The sequence below is a fragment of the Melospiza georgiana genome, chromosome 26 (genome assembly GCF_028018845.1).
Source record: "Melospiza georgiana isolate bMelGeo1 chromosome 26, bMelGeo1.pri, whole genome shotgun sequence".
NCBI lineage: Eukaryota > Metazoa > Chordata > Aves > Passeriformes > Passerellidae > Melospiza > Melospiza georgiana.
Genome location: NC_080455.1, coordinates 2921939 through 2939329, shown reverse-complemented (window position 1 = coordinate 2939329; position 17391 = coordinate 2921939). Strand labels below are relative to the sequence as shown.

Here is a 17391-nt window from a genome sequence, read left to right as displayed (position 1 = left end):
AACTGTGGGGAGTTGGAGCATCCCCTGGGGAAGGGAAAGCATCCCTTTGGGGTGCCAGAAGAAATGTGGGGAGCTGGAAACACCTGTGGGGACATGGAGCATCCCTTTGGGGTGCCAGAAGAACTGGGGGGAACTGGAGCATCCCCTGGGGAAGGGAGAGCATCTCCTTGGGGTGCCAGAGGAATGTGGGGAGCTGGAAACACCCATGGCAGAGGGAGAGGATTCCTTTGGGGTGCCAGAAGAACTGTGGGGAGCTCAAAACACCCATGGGGAGCTGGAGCATCCCCTGGGGAAGGGAAAGGATCCTTTTGGGGTTCCAGAAGAACGTGGGGAGCTGGGAACACCCATGGGCGCCTGGAGCATCCCCTGGGGAAGGGAAAGGATCCCTTTGGGGTGGCAGAAGAATGTGGGGAGCTGGAAACATCTGTGGGGACATGGAGCATCCCTTTGGGGTGCCAGAAGAACTGTGGGGAGCTCAAAACACCCATGGGGAGCTGGAGCATCCCCTGGGGAAGGGAAAGGATCCCTTTGGGGTGCCAGAACAACTGTGGGGAGTTGGAGCATCCCCTGGGGAAGGGAGAGTATCCCTTTGGGGTGCCAGAAGAACTGTGGGGAGCTGGAAACACCTGTGGGGACATGGAGCATCCCTAGGGAAGGGAAAGGAACCTTTTTGGGGTGCCAGAAGAACTGTGGGGAGCTGGAAACCCGTGTGGGGACATGGAGCATCCTTTGGGGTGCCAGAAGAACTGTGGGGAGCTCAAAACACCCATGGGGAGCTGGAGCATCCCCTGGGGAAGGGAAAGGATCCCTTTGGGGTGCCAGAAGAATGTGGGGAGCTGGAGCATTCCCTAGGGAAGGGAAAGGATCACTTTGGGGGCCCAGAAGAACAGTGGGGAGCTGGAAACATCTGTGGGGAGCTGGAGCATCCCCTTGGGAGGGCAAAGGATCCTTTTGGGGTGCCAGAAGAACTGTGGGGTGCTGGAAACACCCATGAGGACCTGGAGCATCTTTTGGGGTGCCAGAAGAACTATGGGGAGCTGGAGCATCCCCTGGGGAAGGGCAAGCATCCTTTTGGGGTGCCAGAAGAGCTGTGTGGAGCTGGAAACACCTGTGGGGAGCTGGAGCATCCTTTTGGGGTGGCAGAAGAAATGTGAGGAGCTGGAAACATCTGTAGGGAGCTGGAAACACCTGTGAGGAGCTGGAACATCCCCTAGGGAAGGGAAAGGATCCCTCTGGGGGCTCAGAAGAACATGGGGAGCTGAAGCATCTCCTGGGGAAGGGAGAGCATCCCTTTGGGATGCCAGAAGAATGTGGGGAGCTGGAAACACCTGTGGGGAGGGGAAAGGATCCCTTTGGGGTGCCAGAAGAATGTGGGGAACTGGAAACACCTGTGAGGGAGGGGAAAGGATCCCTTTGGGGTGCCAGAAGAACCGTGGGGGGCTGGAGCATCCCTTAGGGGTGGCTGGCACCCCGTGGGCTGGGGCTGGGCAGGGGGAGGCAGCAGCCAGGCCATTGCCCAGGGTGTGGATGGCATTGTGGGGTGTCACAGAGAACCCCTGCCTGGGAAGGAACTCCCATGGGGTGTTAAATGCAGGGTGGTACCAGGGTGAGGTGCTGGGAGCACTGGGAGTGCTGGGAGTGATGTCACCCTCCTGGTGAGCCCATCCCTGGGCAGGTGGGAGCCAGGTGAGGATGTCCTGGCAGCTCCTGCTCTCCCAGCTCTGTCCCCTTCTCCAGCTCCACAAACCCCTCTGGCACCTCATGCTGAGGCTGGAAATGTTCCCATGAGGATTCAGAGAAAATCTCCCCCCTGGGGAGCAGGAACTCGTGCTGGGAGCTCAGATGAGGGGATGCAGAGCAAGGAGCAGGGACTGGGGGTCTCTGGGGGAGGCTCTGCTCACACCAGTGTCTGGTTTCCAGTTTTTTGGGTTCTTCTCCCAAAACTCGACCCCCATTCCCCAGCTGGGGTGGATGGCAGGGCAGGGAGCAGCTGGGGGGGCAGGGACCCAGGAGTGACACCCTGGCAGCCCTGGGGCTGCTCCTGGGCCACTGCTGGGCCTGAGTGTGGGGACACCCAGCAAGGATGAGGCCACCCTGGCACCAGGACAGGTCCCTGTGTCCCCCAGCACAGTGTGGTGTGTCCCTATCACTGGGGATGTGTCCCTGTGTCACCCTGTGTCACCCAGCTGAGTATGGTGTCTCCTGTCGTCGTAGGGGACAGGTCCCTGTGTCCCCCAGCACAGTGTGGTGTGTCCCTATCACTGGGGACAGGTCCCTGTGTCACCCTGTGTCACCCAGCTGAGTATGGTGTCTCCTGTCGTAGGGGACAGGTCCCTGTGTCACCCTGTGTCACCCAGCACAGTGTGGTGTGTCCCTATCACTGGGGACAGGTCCCTGTGTCACCCTGTGTCACCCAGCACAGTGTGGTGTGTCCCCATCACTGGGGACAGGTCCCTGTGTCACCCTGTGTCACCCAGCACAGTGTGGTGTGTCCCTATCACTGGGGACAGCTCCCTGTGTCCCCCAGCAGCAGGAAGGGCAGTGCCAGGGGTGACTCTGCAGTGCCATTGCCCCTGCCTGGCTCTCCTGGGGAGGTGAGGACCAAACCCCTGTGCCCGTGTCCCTGCAGGGTCAGGGACAGCCCCACCCTGTGCTGTACCCCCTTGGCCCAGCTCGTGCCCTCCTGCCCTGGAATCAGAGCCTCTGTCTGGGGTCCCCTCACTGTCTGGGGGTCCCCTCCCTTCTCTGCAGAGGCTCAGGAGCTCTGAGGTGCTGGGGTGAGGTTTGGGGGTCCCTTGGTCAGTCCAGGACGCTGGGGGGGTTCAGGTCCTGGCAGGGCTGGAGGGAATTTGGGGGTGCTGCTTCCAGAGGAGCTGCCTGGGTGTGCACAGGGAGCCTTGGGAGCTTTCCCAGTGCTCCTGACTGGGAGCTGAGTGGGTATCCCAGTTAGCTGAGCTTAGTGAGGAGGCAACAGCAAGAACAGCATCAATTTTGGGAAGGATTTCTGTGTGGGGGCCTCCAGGCCTGGGCAGAAACAAGCATTTTATTTCATTTTATTTTATTTTATTTTATTTTATTTTATTTTATTTTATTTTATTTTTTACATTTTATTTTAAAATTTTTATTTCTTATTTTATCTTATTTTATTCCTATTTTATTTTATTTTGAATTTATTTTATCTCTTATGTTATTTCTTATTTTAATTTAATTTAATTTAATTTTTATCTTATTTCTTATTTTATTTATTTTATTTTATTTCTTATTTTAATTTAAGATAAAAAATGAAATTAAATTAAATTAAAATAAGAAATAAAATAAAATAAATAAAAAAAGAAATAAGATAAAAAATGAAATTAAATTATTTCTTATTTTATTTATTTTATTTTACTTTATTTCTTATTTTATTCTATTCTATTTCTTATTTTATCTTATTTCTTATTTTTGTTTCTTTTATATTTTATTTCATTTCATTTCACTTATACCATTTTCTTTTGCTGGTTTGTGAGTTGAAGAAGCAGAGGATGAGAATGATAAAGCAGGGAAATACCCCATGTATCTGAACTTTTATGTGTGTGTCTTTCTTGAAGCTTCTCTGTTACAGCTGAAGTTCTATAAAATAGATTTAACCACACTATAAAAATGAAAGCACTCTGTTTTGTGGGGGGAAATGAGCCTGCTCTCCCAGGCCTGGTGGGGAGTTCTGGGTGGGGTCTCAGCACAGCCCTCCCCAGTACCAGGGCAGGGTTTCTGCCCGAGGGAAGGCAGCTTACCTCCTGAGGTTTCCTGTTTTTTAGAAGCTCTTTAGGGATGATTCAGCTTTCCCAGGAGCAGCAGCTGCTGGTTCTGCTCAGTGCTGGTTCCTGGGCTCTGCTGGGATGCCATGGGAGCAATGGGCAGGAGGAGGCAGCAGCCTGTGCCAAATTTGGAAAACATAGTGAAGTTTTTTTCACTTAACACTAATACAAAACACAGCTCTGCAATCTTTCCCTCGTCCCTCCCTTTGGCCAAGGCCAGCTCCTCCTTGTGCACCTTCCTCACCTGCTGCAGGTGGAGTCTCCCTGCTCTGAGCCCCCACCAGGGGCAGTGCCAGGGGATTCCCAGAAGCTGTGGATGCCCCAGTCTGGGTTTGAACAGACAGGTGTGTGCTAAGGAAGGCAGGAGCCTCCCCTGAAATGGGAAATGTAAACCCCCTCCCCCCGAATTGTTACAATTGTGAAATTAAGAGGCTCTCAGGCAAAGATATGGGAATAAGAATCGCAGTTCTTCCTTAGGGAATAAAAATAAAAAATTCAGTAATACAAAACAATTTCCTGAGATGTGAGGGAACCATAAGGATCATTGAGTCCAACTCCCAGCCCTGCAGATACCAAACAATCCCATCGTGAGCACCCCTGAGAGCGTTGGCTCTGCATGGCGGCTCTGCAGCCCGGCCGGGCCCGGGGGAACGGGAGCAGCTGAGGCTGGAGCCAGGAGACTGAGGGGAGGCTCCTCGGGGGCTGCAGCTCCTCCCCAGGGCAGGCACAGGGGCAGGGGCTGAGCTCTGCTCTGGCACAGGGACAGGAGCCCAGCAAGGGCTGCAGCTGTGCCAGGCCTTGGCATGGAGCTCAGGGCAAGGTTCTGCCCCCCGAGGCTGCTGGGCACTGCCCAGGCTGCCCAGGGAATGGTGCCAAGGCTGCCAGAGCTGCAGGAGCTGCCAGGGTTGCTCAGGGTGGCGGTGTTGGGGTGCCTGGGCAGGGACAGGGGCTGCATCCATGATCGCTGCGGATCCTCCCCGGAACACTCCAGATCCCCCTCAGGACACTCCGGAGCCTGCTCAGGCCATTCTCGATCCCCCTCAGGACACTCCGGATCCCCCTCAGAACATTCCTGATCCCCCTCAGGACAGTCCGGATTCCCCTCAGGACGTTCCTGATCCCCCTCAGGACACTCCGGATCTCCCTCAGGACACTCCGGATTCCCCTCAGGACACTCCGGATCCCCCTCAGAACATTCCTGATCCCCCTCAGGACAGTCCGGATTCCCCTCAGCACACTCCGGGTCCCCCTCAGGACACTCCGAATCCCCTCAGGCCATTCCCGAACCCCCCCAGGACACTCCGGATCCCCTCAGGCCATTCCCGACCCCCCCCAGGACACTCCGAATCCCCTCAGGCCATTCCCGAACCCCCCCAGGACACTCCGGGTCCCCCTCAGGCCATTCCCGCTCCCGTGGGCGTTCCCGCCCCTCCCTCAGCCCCGCCCGCCCCACCCCGCTGTCAGGCGCGCCGCGGGCAGCCCTGTGCGGGCAGCGGCGTCGCGGGGTCCTCGCTGCCGCGCCCGGCGCTCCCAAGATGGCGGCGGGGCCGGTACCGGCCGTGTGAGGCGGGAGCGCGTCCCGGCCGCCCGCGGCTCCTCCGCCCGCCCGGCCCCGCTCCCGCCCCGCAGCCGGCGGGATGCTCAGATCCACCGGCTACTTCCGCGGCATCGACTGCCCGTTCCTCAACGCCGGGGGGTCGGGGCCGGGCCGGGGGTGCCGCAGGCCCTACTGCCATTTCCGCCACCCCCCGGTGGCCCCGGCGCCGTGCGGAGCCGCCGGAGCCTCAGGCGACCCCAGCGTGGGGCTCCCGCTCGGACACGGCGCAGGTACGGCCCGGCCCGGCCGCGGTGCCCCCTCACCTTCCCGCGGCCCCGGCCCGGTGGTGCTTTCTCCCCCTGCCCCGTGTGTTTTCCCCCGGTGAGGGCAGACCCGTGTCTGGCCGCCTCCCCTGCCGCCTGCCCGCCGTTCAGGGCCCGGCTCAGCCCCCGAGCCCCTCCGCAGTGCAGATCCCGCGGTCTGCCCAGCCCTGCCCGTGGCTGTCAGCTCTCCCCGGGGTCCGGGAGGGTTTGGAGGAGCCTCAGCGCTGAGGGCGGCTGGGCTCGGTGTGATCCCACCGGGGGTTGGCGGGCAGCGTCCCGAGGCTCCGGGACGGGCCCGGCGCTGCCCCGGTCCCGTTCTTTGTCGCTCCCGGCACTGGGCTCACGTGGGGCTGAGGTGTCAGGCCGGTTCCAGAGCTGCTGACAGCTCCCGTTAGATCCTGGAGCCGCCTGGAGCGGGAGGCAGGGCCCGGGCTGGGCTCTCTGGGGGGCTGTGGTCGGCCAGAACCCCCCGTGTCCGTGCCAGGGGTTGATCCATGCTGGGGGTGGTGCTCCATACTGGGGGCTGGGGCAGTGGTTCATGCTGGGAATACTGGAATGTGCTGGGGTAATGGTCTGTGCTGGGGCCAGTGGGTCCCCAGTGGTCCATGCCGGGAATATCAGAATGTGCTGGGGCAGTGCTCCATGCTGGGGCCAGTGGTCCTCAGTGGTCCATACTGGGAATACTGGAATGTGCTGGGCCAGTGCTCCATACTGGGGGCAGTGGTCCATACTGGGAATACTGGAAGGTGCTGGGGCAGTGCTCCATACTGGGAATATCAGAATGTGCTGGGGCAGTGCTCCATACTGGGAATATCAGAATGTGCTGGGGCAGTGCTCCATACTGGGAATACTGGAAGATGCTGGGGCAGTGCTCCATACTGGGAATACTGGAAGATGCTGGGGCAGTGGTCCATGCTGTGGCCAGTGGTCCATACTGGGAATATCAGAATGTGCTGGGGCCAGTGGTCCACAGTGGTCCATACTGGGAATACTGGAATGTGCTGGGGCAGTGCTGCATACTGGGAATATCAGAATGTGCTGGGGCAGTGATCCATACTGGGGCCAGTGATCCCCAGTGATCCATACTGGGAATACTGGAATGTGCTGGGGCAGTGCTCCATGCTGGGCCAGTGGTCCATGCTGGGAATATCAGAATGTGCTGGGGCAGTGATCCATACTGGGAATACTGGAATGTGCTGGGGCTGTGCTCCAAGCCCCTGAGGAGCTTGTAGGGCACAGGGCACTGCCAGGCTCTCAAAGGCAGCCTGGCACAAACCCCCAGTGATTCAGGCAGTCCTGGAATATCCTGAGCTGGAGCAGACCCACCAGGATCAATAGTGAGCTATTGTTGGCCCTTCTTCCAGCAGCTCTTGTCATTTTATTTATTCACATTATTTGCTGTTCTGCTGATTTATTGGCAGAAAAAAAGCCTGCATTCTTCTCCCCAGAAGAGCCCTGCTGGCTTTCTTTATGTCAAAGCTTTATTTCTGTTAGGTGTAATGGGATAATAATGCTGGTGTGGACAGTTTCTAATAATCTGAAGCAGAAAATGCCAAAACAAAGCCTAAGTTGTGTTTTTTGTGTGCTTATTTAACTTTGGGTTGCTCTCAAGTTTGGAAGAGGTTTCATTATTGATGTCTCCTGGTTACCAGGTCAGCTTACCACCACTGCTGGTTTAGTTTAAAGTAAAAGAAGCATTCTCAGGGCTGTCACAGGCAGATAATTGTTAAAAAGATAAAGTGTTTTTTTGCCAATTTTGGTGTTTTTTCAAATTTTAAAAGCTCCCTAGAATGCTTTAGGATGGTTCTTTAGATGATGTTATAATTATCTTTCAGTGTGCTGTTCCTGCAGGTTTTTAAATATCTGAGTGAAGTGTCAGTTTTGGAACTGGAATTGCTCACTTTGGTCTGCCCCAAGTGCTGCTGTGCTTGACAACTTTTTCTAGGAAAGAAATTTATTTTCTTAACCCTATATTCTATATATTCTGTATTCTATATAGTCTCTATTCTCTATATTCTTAATTTCTTTATAGAATTTCTTTATAGAATTTCTTATAGAATAAACTATTATAGAATTTCTTATAGAATCTTATAGAATTTCTTAAATAATTTCTCATAGGGATTCTTATAGGGATTCTTATAGAGATTCTTATAGAGATTCTTATAGAGATTCTTATAGAGATTCTTATAGAGATTCTTATAGAGATTCTTATAGAGATTCTTATAGAGATTCTTATAGAGATTCTTATAGAGATTCTTATAGAGATTCTTATAGAGATTCTTATAGAGATTCTTATAGAGATTCTTATAGAGATTCTTATAGAGATTCTTATAGAGATTCTTATAGAGATTCTTATAGAGATTCTTATAGAGATTCTTATAGAGATTCTTATAGAGATTCTTATAGAGATTCTTATAGAGATTCTTTTACAGAGGTTCTTTTACAGAGGTTCTTATAGAGATTCTTATAGAATTTGTTATTAGAAATTCTTATTCTTATAGTCTTAATATTCTAGTCTTATTCTTATTTCTCAATAGAAATTCTTGCATAGAATCTATTCTATATAATTTCTATATTTTCTTCATTTCCAACCTAATCTACAGCATTTAGGAGAGTTTTTTGGCACAGAAGAGCCCCAGTGTGGGCCTGGTTTCCCAGGGGAAGGTTCTGTCACTTGTGGAAGGAGCAGGATGAGGAGGCTGAGCTCCAGGCACTGCTCCCTGCAGGCAGCTCAGAGCCTGTTCCTGCCTCTTTGCCAAACCCTTGGCATGCAGCACATGGCACAGCTGGCATAACAGGGAGCTGGGAGTTCTCTCTCAGCTCAGGGTTTGCCTCCAGACATTTTTTAATGTTGGTTCTGTGTTGGCTCCCACCTGCAGAGCTGCCCCAGCCCTGGGCAACAGCAGCAGGAGGACGTGGGGCTGCTGCAGCCAGGCCAGAGGAGCCACGGAGATGCTGCCAGGGCTGGAGCCCCTCTGCTCTGAGCCAGCCTGGCACAGCTGGGCCTGCTCACCTGGACAGGAGAAGGCTCCAGGGACACCTCAGAGCCCCTTTTGGGGCCTGAAGGGGCTCCAGGAGAGCTGCAGAGGGACTGGGGACAAGGCCTGCAGGGACAGGACACAGGGAATGGCTCCCACTGCCACAGGGGAGGGCTGGGTGGGAGATTGGGAATCAGGAATTGTGGAATCCATCCCTGGAATGGATTTCCCAGAGCAGCTGTGGCTGTCCCTGGATCCCTGGCAGTGCCCAAGGCCAGGCTGGGCAGGGCTGGGAGCAGCCTGGGACAGTGGGAGGTGTCCCTGCCATGGCAGGGGTGGCACTGGATGGGCTCTGAGCTCCCTCCCAACCCAAACCATTCTGGATTTCTGTGATTTCAACTGAGAAATGGGACATGAGCAATGGTCCTGCTGCAATCTCAGGCTTTTAGAACAGACTCCAGCAGATCACAAAATGTTCCTGATTCCTGTAGGAGCAAGGAGACACTTTTGCAGTTATTTTGCAGTGCTTGGCTCAGTTTCCTGGGAAGGATTCTGGTTGAAGTGCTCCTCTCATTCCCTGCCTGCCCCAGGCTGCTGGCCTGCAAGGATCTGGAGGTTTTACACTAGAGGGTGCAGTAGCTCAGCCAGAACCTGGCAACCATCTTCTGGGAGCAGCTTCTCCATCCCCCAGGGCTTGCTCCCTGCCAGGGGAACTGCCTGTTTTGTTTTGAAGTAGCCTCCTAACCATGCACATGGGCAGGTCTGACCTATTTAATCACATCACTCCATACAGAAACTTTAAAAATGTCTTTTTTTTTTTCTTTTTTTTTTTTTTTTTGCCAAGGCAGGTTGGTTTCTACACCAAGAGCTACAGCACAGATTGGTGTTTTCTGGGATGGTGCCTAGAAAAAAAGGATAACATCTAAAGGAGCAGCCTGCTAAGCATATTGATTTGAGGCTGGGGTTGGCTTTGATGTTTGAGGATCACCAGAGGATTGGCAGGAACCCCAAAACTCTTGGTGCAATTTCGTAGCTTTGAAAGGAGCTTTTGAAAACTGCAAGTGGAGCTGGCCCTGGCAGGTTGTGGGAGGGGGAGGACATGCACATGTGCCAGGTGGAGCAGAGAGGATGTGGAAAGAGGAATTAGTGGGATGCAGCATTGTTCCCCTCCTTTTTTTGCCCACCCTCACTGCTCCAGGCTTCCCAAGGTTCAGGTGTACATAAATGATCTCTGTTTTGCACACACAGTGCTGGGGGCAGTGCTGCAGAGCCCTCTATTCCTCTTGCAGATCTGCAGGAGCAGGACTGAGTTTTCCCTGACTGCTGCTGGATTGTCAGGAGTCCCTTTTCCCTTTTCCCTTTTCCATTTTCCCTTTTCCCTTTTCCCTTTTCCCTTTTCCCTTTTCCCTTTTCCCTTTTCCCTTTTCCCTTTTCCCTTTTCCCTTTTCCCTTTTCCCTTTTCCCTTTCCCCTTTCCCCTTTCCCCTTTCCCCTTTTCCCTCTTCCCTTTCCCCTCTTCCCTTTCCCCTTTCCCCTTTCCCCTTTCCCCTTTTCCTTTTCCCTCTTCCCCTTTCCCCTTTCCCCTTTCCCCTTTTCCCCTTTTCCCCTTTTCCCCTTTTCCCCTTTTCCCCCTTTCCCCTTTCCCCCTTTCCCCCTTTCCCCCTTTCCCCCTTTCCCCCTTTCCCCTTTTCCCCTTTTCCCCTTTTCCCCTTTTCCCCTTTTCCCCTTTTCCCCTTTCCCCTTTTCCCCTTTTCCTTTTCCCTCTTCCCCTTTCCCCTTTCCCCTTTCCCCTTTCCCCTTTCCCCTTTCCCCTTTCCCCTTTCCCCTTTCCCCCTTCCCCTTTCCCCTTTCCCCTTTTCCCCTTTTCCCCTTTTCCCCTTTTCCCCCTTTCCCCTTTCCCCTCTTCCCTTTCCTTTCCCCTTTCCCCTTTCCCCCTTCCCCTTTCCCCTTTCCCCCTTTCCCCCTTTCCCCCTTTCCCCCTTTTCCCCTTTCCCCTCTTCCCTTTTCCCTTTCCCCTTTCCCCTTCATCTGGAAGCAGATCCATAAATACAAACATGTTGAGACAGGGGCACATTTGAGCTGGAGTCTGAAACATGGAATGCTTGGTGTGGGAAATCTATTGCAGTGTTTTATTGCAGGAATTAATTGTGTGGTAACAGAATATTGGTGCCTTAGAGGTTTGTGAACATCCTGTGCTGAGGCTGATGGGGTTTTCTGTCCAGGATTGGGAATCTGGAGATTGCAAATTCTCATCCTGCTTTGGAGGTTTGTGAAAATTCTGTGCTGAGCTGAGGCTGATGGGGTTTTCTGTCCAGGACTGGGAATCTGGAGATTGCAAATTCTCATCCTGACTTGGCTGAAGTGCTTTTTCCATCTCTGAGACGACTAAAACCCACCTGCTTCAGAGCAGGATGAAAAGATTATTGAATGTGTGTGAAGTGCTTTGAAAGCGTGCGCTGTAAGGAGGAGGGAAGAGCTGCCTTCAGTCCTAAAAGCGTCTTTTCAAGAGCTGTAGAGGGGGAAAATAGGTCTCTCTTTAAAGTCGAGGTCCTGAGTATGCTGAAAGACATAAAAGAGGCATAATACAGCTCTTCATAAATATCTTAAGGTAGGCAGCCCTGGTTTGCTGGTTTGATGCTGTCTGGGGGTGGTTTGGAGTTGGATGTTTTTGAACCCAGAGCAGAAAGCTGCACCCAGGTCTGGAGCTCTGAGCTCTTTTGTCTGCATTGATCACAGAATCCTGGAATGTGCAGAGCTGGAAAGGACCCACAGGGGTCATCAAATCCAACCCCTGTCCCTGCCCAGCCACCCCAACAGCCCCACCCTGAGCAGCCCCGGGAGCTCCTGCAGCTCTGGCAGCCTTGGCACCATTCCCTGGGCAGCCTGGGCAGTGCCCAGCAGCCTCGGGGGGCAGAACCTTGCCCTGAGCTCCATGCCAAGGCCTGGCACAGCTGCAGCCCCTCCCTCAGGTCCTGATCCTTGTGTTCTTGTGGGATGGGAAGAGCCAGCCAGGCTTTCAGCACCCTGCCTGAGGTATTTTGTTCTGCAGTGGGGTGCGCTGAGCTGCTCAGCAGTTCTCTGATGTGGCCCAAAGCTTGTGGAGCAGTTTTCTCTCTGGGTGTACAAAGCTTTGCTGGTTAGACCTGGGTCCAATCTGTGGGAGGTGTCAGGGACAGAGTTCTGCTCCTCTGTGTGATTGACACACTGAGCTGCTGCAACACTGTGGGGCTCAGGTCAAGTGTGGAGAAATCCTTGGGCTTATCTCCCCAGCTTCACCCTGGATCCTGTCACTGGTGCAAGGATCATTTCACCTCTCCCTTCTTCTGCCCAAAAGCAGCCACAGAGGATGGCTGTGACCAGGATGATCCCCCCGAGGTGCTGGGCACTGCCCAGGGAATGGTGCCAAGGCTGCCAGAGCTGCAGGAGCTCCCAGGGGTGCTCAGGGTGGGGATGTTAGGCTGGTGTGACAGTGTTCACAGGGCTCTCAGGTTGAGGGAAGAGATGAGGATCTGACTCCATGTTTCAGAAGGCTTGATTTATTATTTGATGATATATATTACATTAAAACTATGCTAGAAGAAAGGATTTCCTCAAAAGGCTGGCTAAGAATAGAAAAATAAGGAATGATAACAAATGTTTGTGGCTCAGGCTCTGTGTCTGAGCCAGCTGACTGTGATTGGCCATTAATTACAAACACCCAACATGGACTAATCACAGATGCACCTGTTGCATTCCACAGCAGCAGATAATCAATGTTTGCATTTTATTCCTGAGGCTTCTCAGCTTCTCAGGAGGAAAAATCCAAAGGAAAGGATTTTTCATAAAAGATGTCTGTGACAGGGTGGCTGTGCAAGGACAGGGCTGGGCTGATCATCCCTGAGGGTCCTTTCCAACTGAGGACATTCTGTGGTTTTGTGATACTCTGTAAAACCTAGAGAGGCTTTTTAGAAGCTAAAACCCATCTTTAATCACCCCATATGGTCAGGGCCATTGTTGAGTTCCTCACTGCTGAGGGGCTGTGCCTGTTTGTGGGAGCAGCCTTGGCACAGGTTGGGATTTAGAGCCTTGGCATGACTCACATTGCAGGCCATGCTCACACTGTGTTGGAGAAGAGATGAAAAAACATCTTTGCCAGTGCATTTTCCTTCCTGGAGCTGATGTTGTGCACGATCATCTCAGCAGAGAGCTTTATTACTGTATTTGCTGCAGCAGAAGTGGAACCCCAAGTGTTTTCAGTATCATTTCACTGACAGAGCAGAGCAGGTGTTCAGTGTTGGGTGCTCCAGTCTGAACTGGGAGGGGGCATCAATTCTGCTTTCCCCCCCACATCTGTGTTTAGGAGAATAATTACCAAAAGGCCACCAATGGATTTTATTTTTAACCAAGTTTTGAAATGAAGAGTGAAGAACCAGTTGGTGATGAGGTCAGGATGAGTCTTTTCAGCAGTTTGGGATTTGTGGTGATTTCCCTGTGCTGTTTTTGGGGTGTTCCTGTGGGTGGACAGGTGCAGGTACCCTAAGTGCCAGGATATCAGTGTGGCCTCACAGGATACTTCCCATATTTGGTTTTTCTGTGGCTGTGGGGAGATTTTCCCCTAAAAATCCGAGTCTCCCCACGTGGGTCAGTTCCAGATGTGTGGAAAACAGGAGGTGGGAGCAGATCTCCATCAAGCCTCACAGGACACTTCTCATATTTGGTTTTTCTGTGGCTGTGGGCAGATTCTGTCCTGCATCTGAGTCTCCCCACGTGGGGCAGTTCCAGGTGTGTGAAAAGCAGGAGGTAGGAGCAGATCTCATCAAGCCAGCAGGATCTTGGGTTTGGCACAGCTGGAGTTGTGCCAGTGCTGGTGAGTCCCTGGCTCCTCTCTGCCCGCCCTGTGTCTGCAATCCCGGGATTCAAAAACTCCTCCCTGACATGTGAACACTTCCTCTCATTTATGTTTTTAATCTCCAGCCGAGCCCCGCCGTGCACTGGGAAGCACAATTCAGTAACGCAGCGCTTCCCGGGGCGGAGACGCCGGGTGGCTCCCGTGGGCTGGGGCAGGCGGCGACAGGCAGGGCCAGCCTGTGTCCCAGTGCTGTCACCTCCTCTCCAGCCTGTGTCCCAGCCGTGTCACCTCCTGTCCTGCTGGCCCAGCCTGTGTCCTGGCCGTGTCACCTCCTCCCCAGGCTGTGTCTCTGCCGTGTCACCTCCCCTGCTGGCCCAGGCTGTGTCTCTGCCGTGTCACCTCCTCCCCAGGCTGTGTCCCAGCTGTGCCACCTCCTGCCCTGCTGTCCCAGGCTGTGTCCCAGCCATGTCACCTCCTCCCCAGGCTGTGTCCCAGCTGTGCCACCTCCTGCCCTGCTGTCCCAGGCTGTGTCCCAGCCGTGCCACCTCCTCCCCAGGCTGTGTCCCAGCTGTGTCACCTCCTGTTCTGCTGGTCCAGGTTGTGTCCCAGCCGTGTCACCTCCTCCCCAGGTTGTGTCCCAGCCGTGCCACCTCCTGTCCTGCTGTCCCAGGCTGTGTCCCTGCCGTGTCACCTCCTGCCCAGGCTGTGTCCCAGTCGTGCCACCTCCTGTTCTGCTGGTCCAGGCTGTGTCCCAGCCGTGTCACCTCCTGTTCTGCTGGTTCAGGTTGTGTCCCAGCCGTGTCACCTCCTCCCCAGGCTGTGTCCCAGCCGTGCCACCTCCTCCCCAGGCTGTGTCCCAGCCGTGCCACCTCCTGTCCCGCTGTCCCGGGGGCTGCAGAGCTGCGGGCTTTGGCTCGGCACGGCCGGGGATGGAAGTTTGCGGCGCTGCTGCGCGCAGGGTGCGGAGCTCAGACCAAGGCGAAAGCAGCCGCAGGTGGGGACTGGGGAGAGGAGGAGGAGGAGGAGGAGGTCAGGAACTCCCCAAAGTGAGGGCAGCAGCTCTAGGAAAGAGGAACGGGCTCGGGAAGCTCTGAGGAGCCCCAGCGAGCCGGGAGCACGGGCGGGTGAAGGCGGGACCGGGGCCGGTCCTGCCCCGGTGCTCACCAAGTGCTGTGTCAGCATCCGCGCACCGCGTGCTGCCGCCAGCCCGGCCGGCCAGCTCCGGCATGAACAAATACCTGCAGTGCTTATCGAGCCCCGGCAGCTCAGGTAACTCTTCCTGAGGTTTCTGGGGTCCTGCGGGGTTGGTGGAGGTTTGGGGGGCACAGCTGGGAAGGAGCAGCTGGAGAGAAGCGACTTCTCCAGGGAGGCTTCACGTGGTGGCCATTCATTGAGCAGGGACCTGAGTGTCACCTGCCTCTGGAATATTCATTATGCTGTGCAAAAAGCCCGCATTGGCTTTGGAGGGTTTGGTTTACAAGGGTTTTTAATCCCCCTGTGGATTTTGGGATTTTATTGAAGGGAGGTTTGTGCTGCGGTGTTGGGTTCTGTGGTTAAAAGTAGCTGTGAAGCTGCAGGTGTCTGAGACCTAAAGGAGCTGCAGAGTTTTAATTCCAGCTTTTGAATTGTTTAAAGCCAGACAGGTTTTAAAAACAGTTGAAGTTTTGCTTTTACGTTTTCATACATCACACCTAAAATGTTTTAATATTTTAATATAATACAGCTTGAAAGGTGTTTGTTTTTCTTTAGCTTTTAACTTTGTTTTCCAAATGTTCAGTCGTGACTAAGTTGAAATAGTTGAATTTTGGGTTTTGTGGTTTTTTTTTTTTTTCTTTTTTTCTTGTCTCAAGCGGGAATTTTCCCCCCCACAATAGTTAAAGAATCAGACAGGTGGTGAGAAGATAACTTATCTGGAGCACGCAGAAAAAGGCTGGAAAATTAAAGGACTGGTTGGTGTTGCTGCTTGTGACTGTGCTGGTTGGAGTAAGCTTTCAAGGTGAAGTTGAATGGAGAGAAGTTACCAGAATACCTGAAATATTTAATTTTTTTTTTTCTTTGAAAAGAAGACTTGCTCTGCTAATTATATTTTTGAGTATATCTTTAATTTTATTACACAGGAGATGTGGAAATGGTTTCTGGCCTTTTCCTCAGAGGAAAAAGCCAAGTCTCTGTTAAGTTTGTTTTGTTGTTTTTTTTTTTTTTTTTCCCCAAAGAGAATTTCAACTTCTCCTGTATTTTGAGGAGTAACTTTATAGCAAAAATGAGAGGGGGAATGGAAAGATCTCCGAAGAACCCAAACATCAAATATCCAGATTTTCAAATGGTGACACTCCTTCCAGCCTGTGCATGACAGGCTGTGGGGTCAGGGTGTATTTTGGGTGCCTGTCTTTGTCCTCTGCCTGTCCTGGCCAATCCACCCAGTTGGGATTCTCACATTTTTCCTAAGTTATGGGAGAAATGTGCCAGTGCTGTGATTTCCTCTTAGGAAAATGTCTCACAGACCTTGCTGCTGTTCTGCAGCAGGGTGGGTGGGACTGTCAGTGATTCTGGGCATGGAGGGGTGGCAGTGATGGGTTGGTGTGGGCCAGGTCATCCTGTCCTGGCTTTTGCATCCCTGGATTGAGGTGGTGCTGCTGTGGGAGGCAGTGACAGCCCCAGGTGGCCTTGGGGACTCCCTGCCATGCTCAGTGGCTTGAGGACCTTTCAGATTCTTGTTTTTGCTGCACCAGAGACAAAACTGCCTGCGAGAAGTTATACTCACTTCCAAAAATGTAAAAGGGTTATTAAAACCTTATAAAAATACATCAGCATACTGAATAGAGAAAATATTCCAGCACCTGTCGCAGATTTTTCCCACCATGTGCTTGCCCACACAGGGGAGGTTTCACCTTTTAACCCTTTAGCCCCTCCCAAAGTTCTCTCCATTGGCTCCTTTGCTGTCCAGTTGTGCAATTCACTGCCTTAAATCCTGATTGGAGCTCGGGTGCTGCCATAGTGACAATCCCACCCTCCCAAATGTCCCAAACCCAGGGCAACCCTGATAACAGCACAAAAGGGGTAAAACACAACTATAAATCTATAAAACTTCTCTTAATACATATACAGGATATTTGCCTTTTAATTGTGAGAGTCAAATATTGCATTACTCATCTCTCACATGCCCAAAGTTGTGTTGCCTTGAATAAACTGAGGAGGTGGGTGCTGCATCCCAGGTTGTTTCTGTCTGAGCTGCATTGTGGGATGTGCCCTGATGAGTTCCCTGATAACAATTCCAGCTTTGGAAGGACCTTCTGGAGCTGCTGAGGGTGAATGAACCCCCTTGGGCAGGTCCCTGTCTCAGGAGATCAGGACTGGGGACAAGGCCTGCAGGGACAGGACACAGGGAATGGCTCCCACTGCCACAGGGCAGGGCTGGGTGGGAGATTGGGAATCAGGAATTGTGGAATCCATCCCTGGAATGGATTTCCCAGAGCAGCTGGGGCTGCCCCTGGATCCCTGGCAGTGCCCAAGGCCAGGCTGGACAGGGCTGGGAGCACCTGGGACAGTGGGAGGTGTCCCTGCCATGGCAGGGGTGGCACTGGGTGGCCTTGAACAAACCATAAAGCACAAACCATTCTGTGATTGTGTGGAATCCTGTCAATCCCAGCTGTGCTCAGGGGGCTCCCAGGTGTGGCTGTGGCTGCAGGGCCAGGGAGGAGCTGCCTCTGCCTGGGGAGCTCCCTGGGCTGGGCTGAGCAGGCAGAGGGGTCAGTGGCACTGTGTTTGTGTCCCCAGTGGAAGGACACGACTCCAGTGAGGATGCCAGAGCCTGCATGGAGCTGATGGTGTGGAAGATCAGAGAGGATGCCCCTGGATCCCTGGCAGTGCCCAAGGCCAGGTTGGATGGACTTAGAGCACTCTGGGATGGTGGAAGCTGTCCCTGCCCATGGTGG

At 53.3% G+C, this 17391-nt stretch overlaps 1 protein-coding gene across 1 annotated transcript in view; it reads left to right on the top strand.

Annotated features, from left to right (window-relative positions):
• Positions 1-5418: 5418 nt before the first annotated feature.
• Positions 5419-17391, top strand: part of REXO1 (RNA exonuclease 1 homolog) — a 54066-nt gene continuing 42093 nt past the window's right edge. The window contains exon 1 of the mRNA XM_058040640.1: positions 5419-5621. Within this exon, the coding sequence (XP_057896623.1) occupies positions 5432-5621 (190 nt within the window). The 5' untranslated portion in view covers positions 5419-5431. The remainder of the gene's footprint in view (positions 5622-17391) is intronic.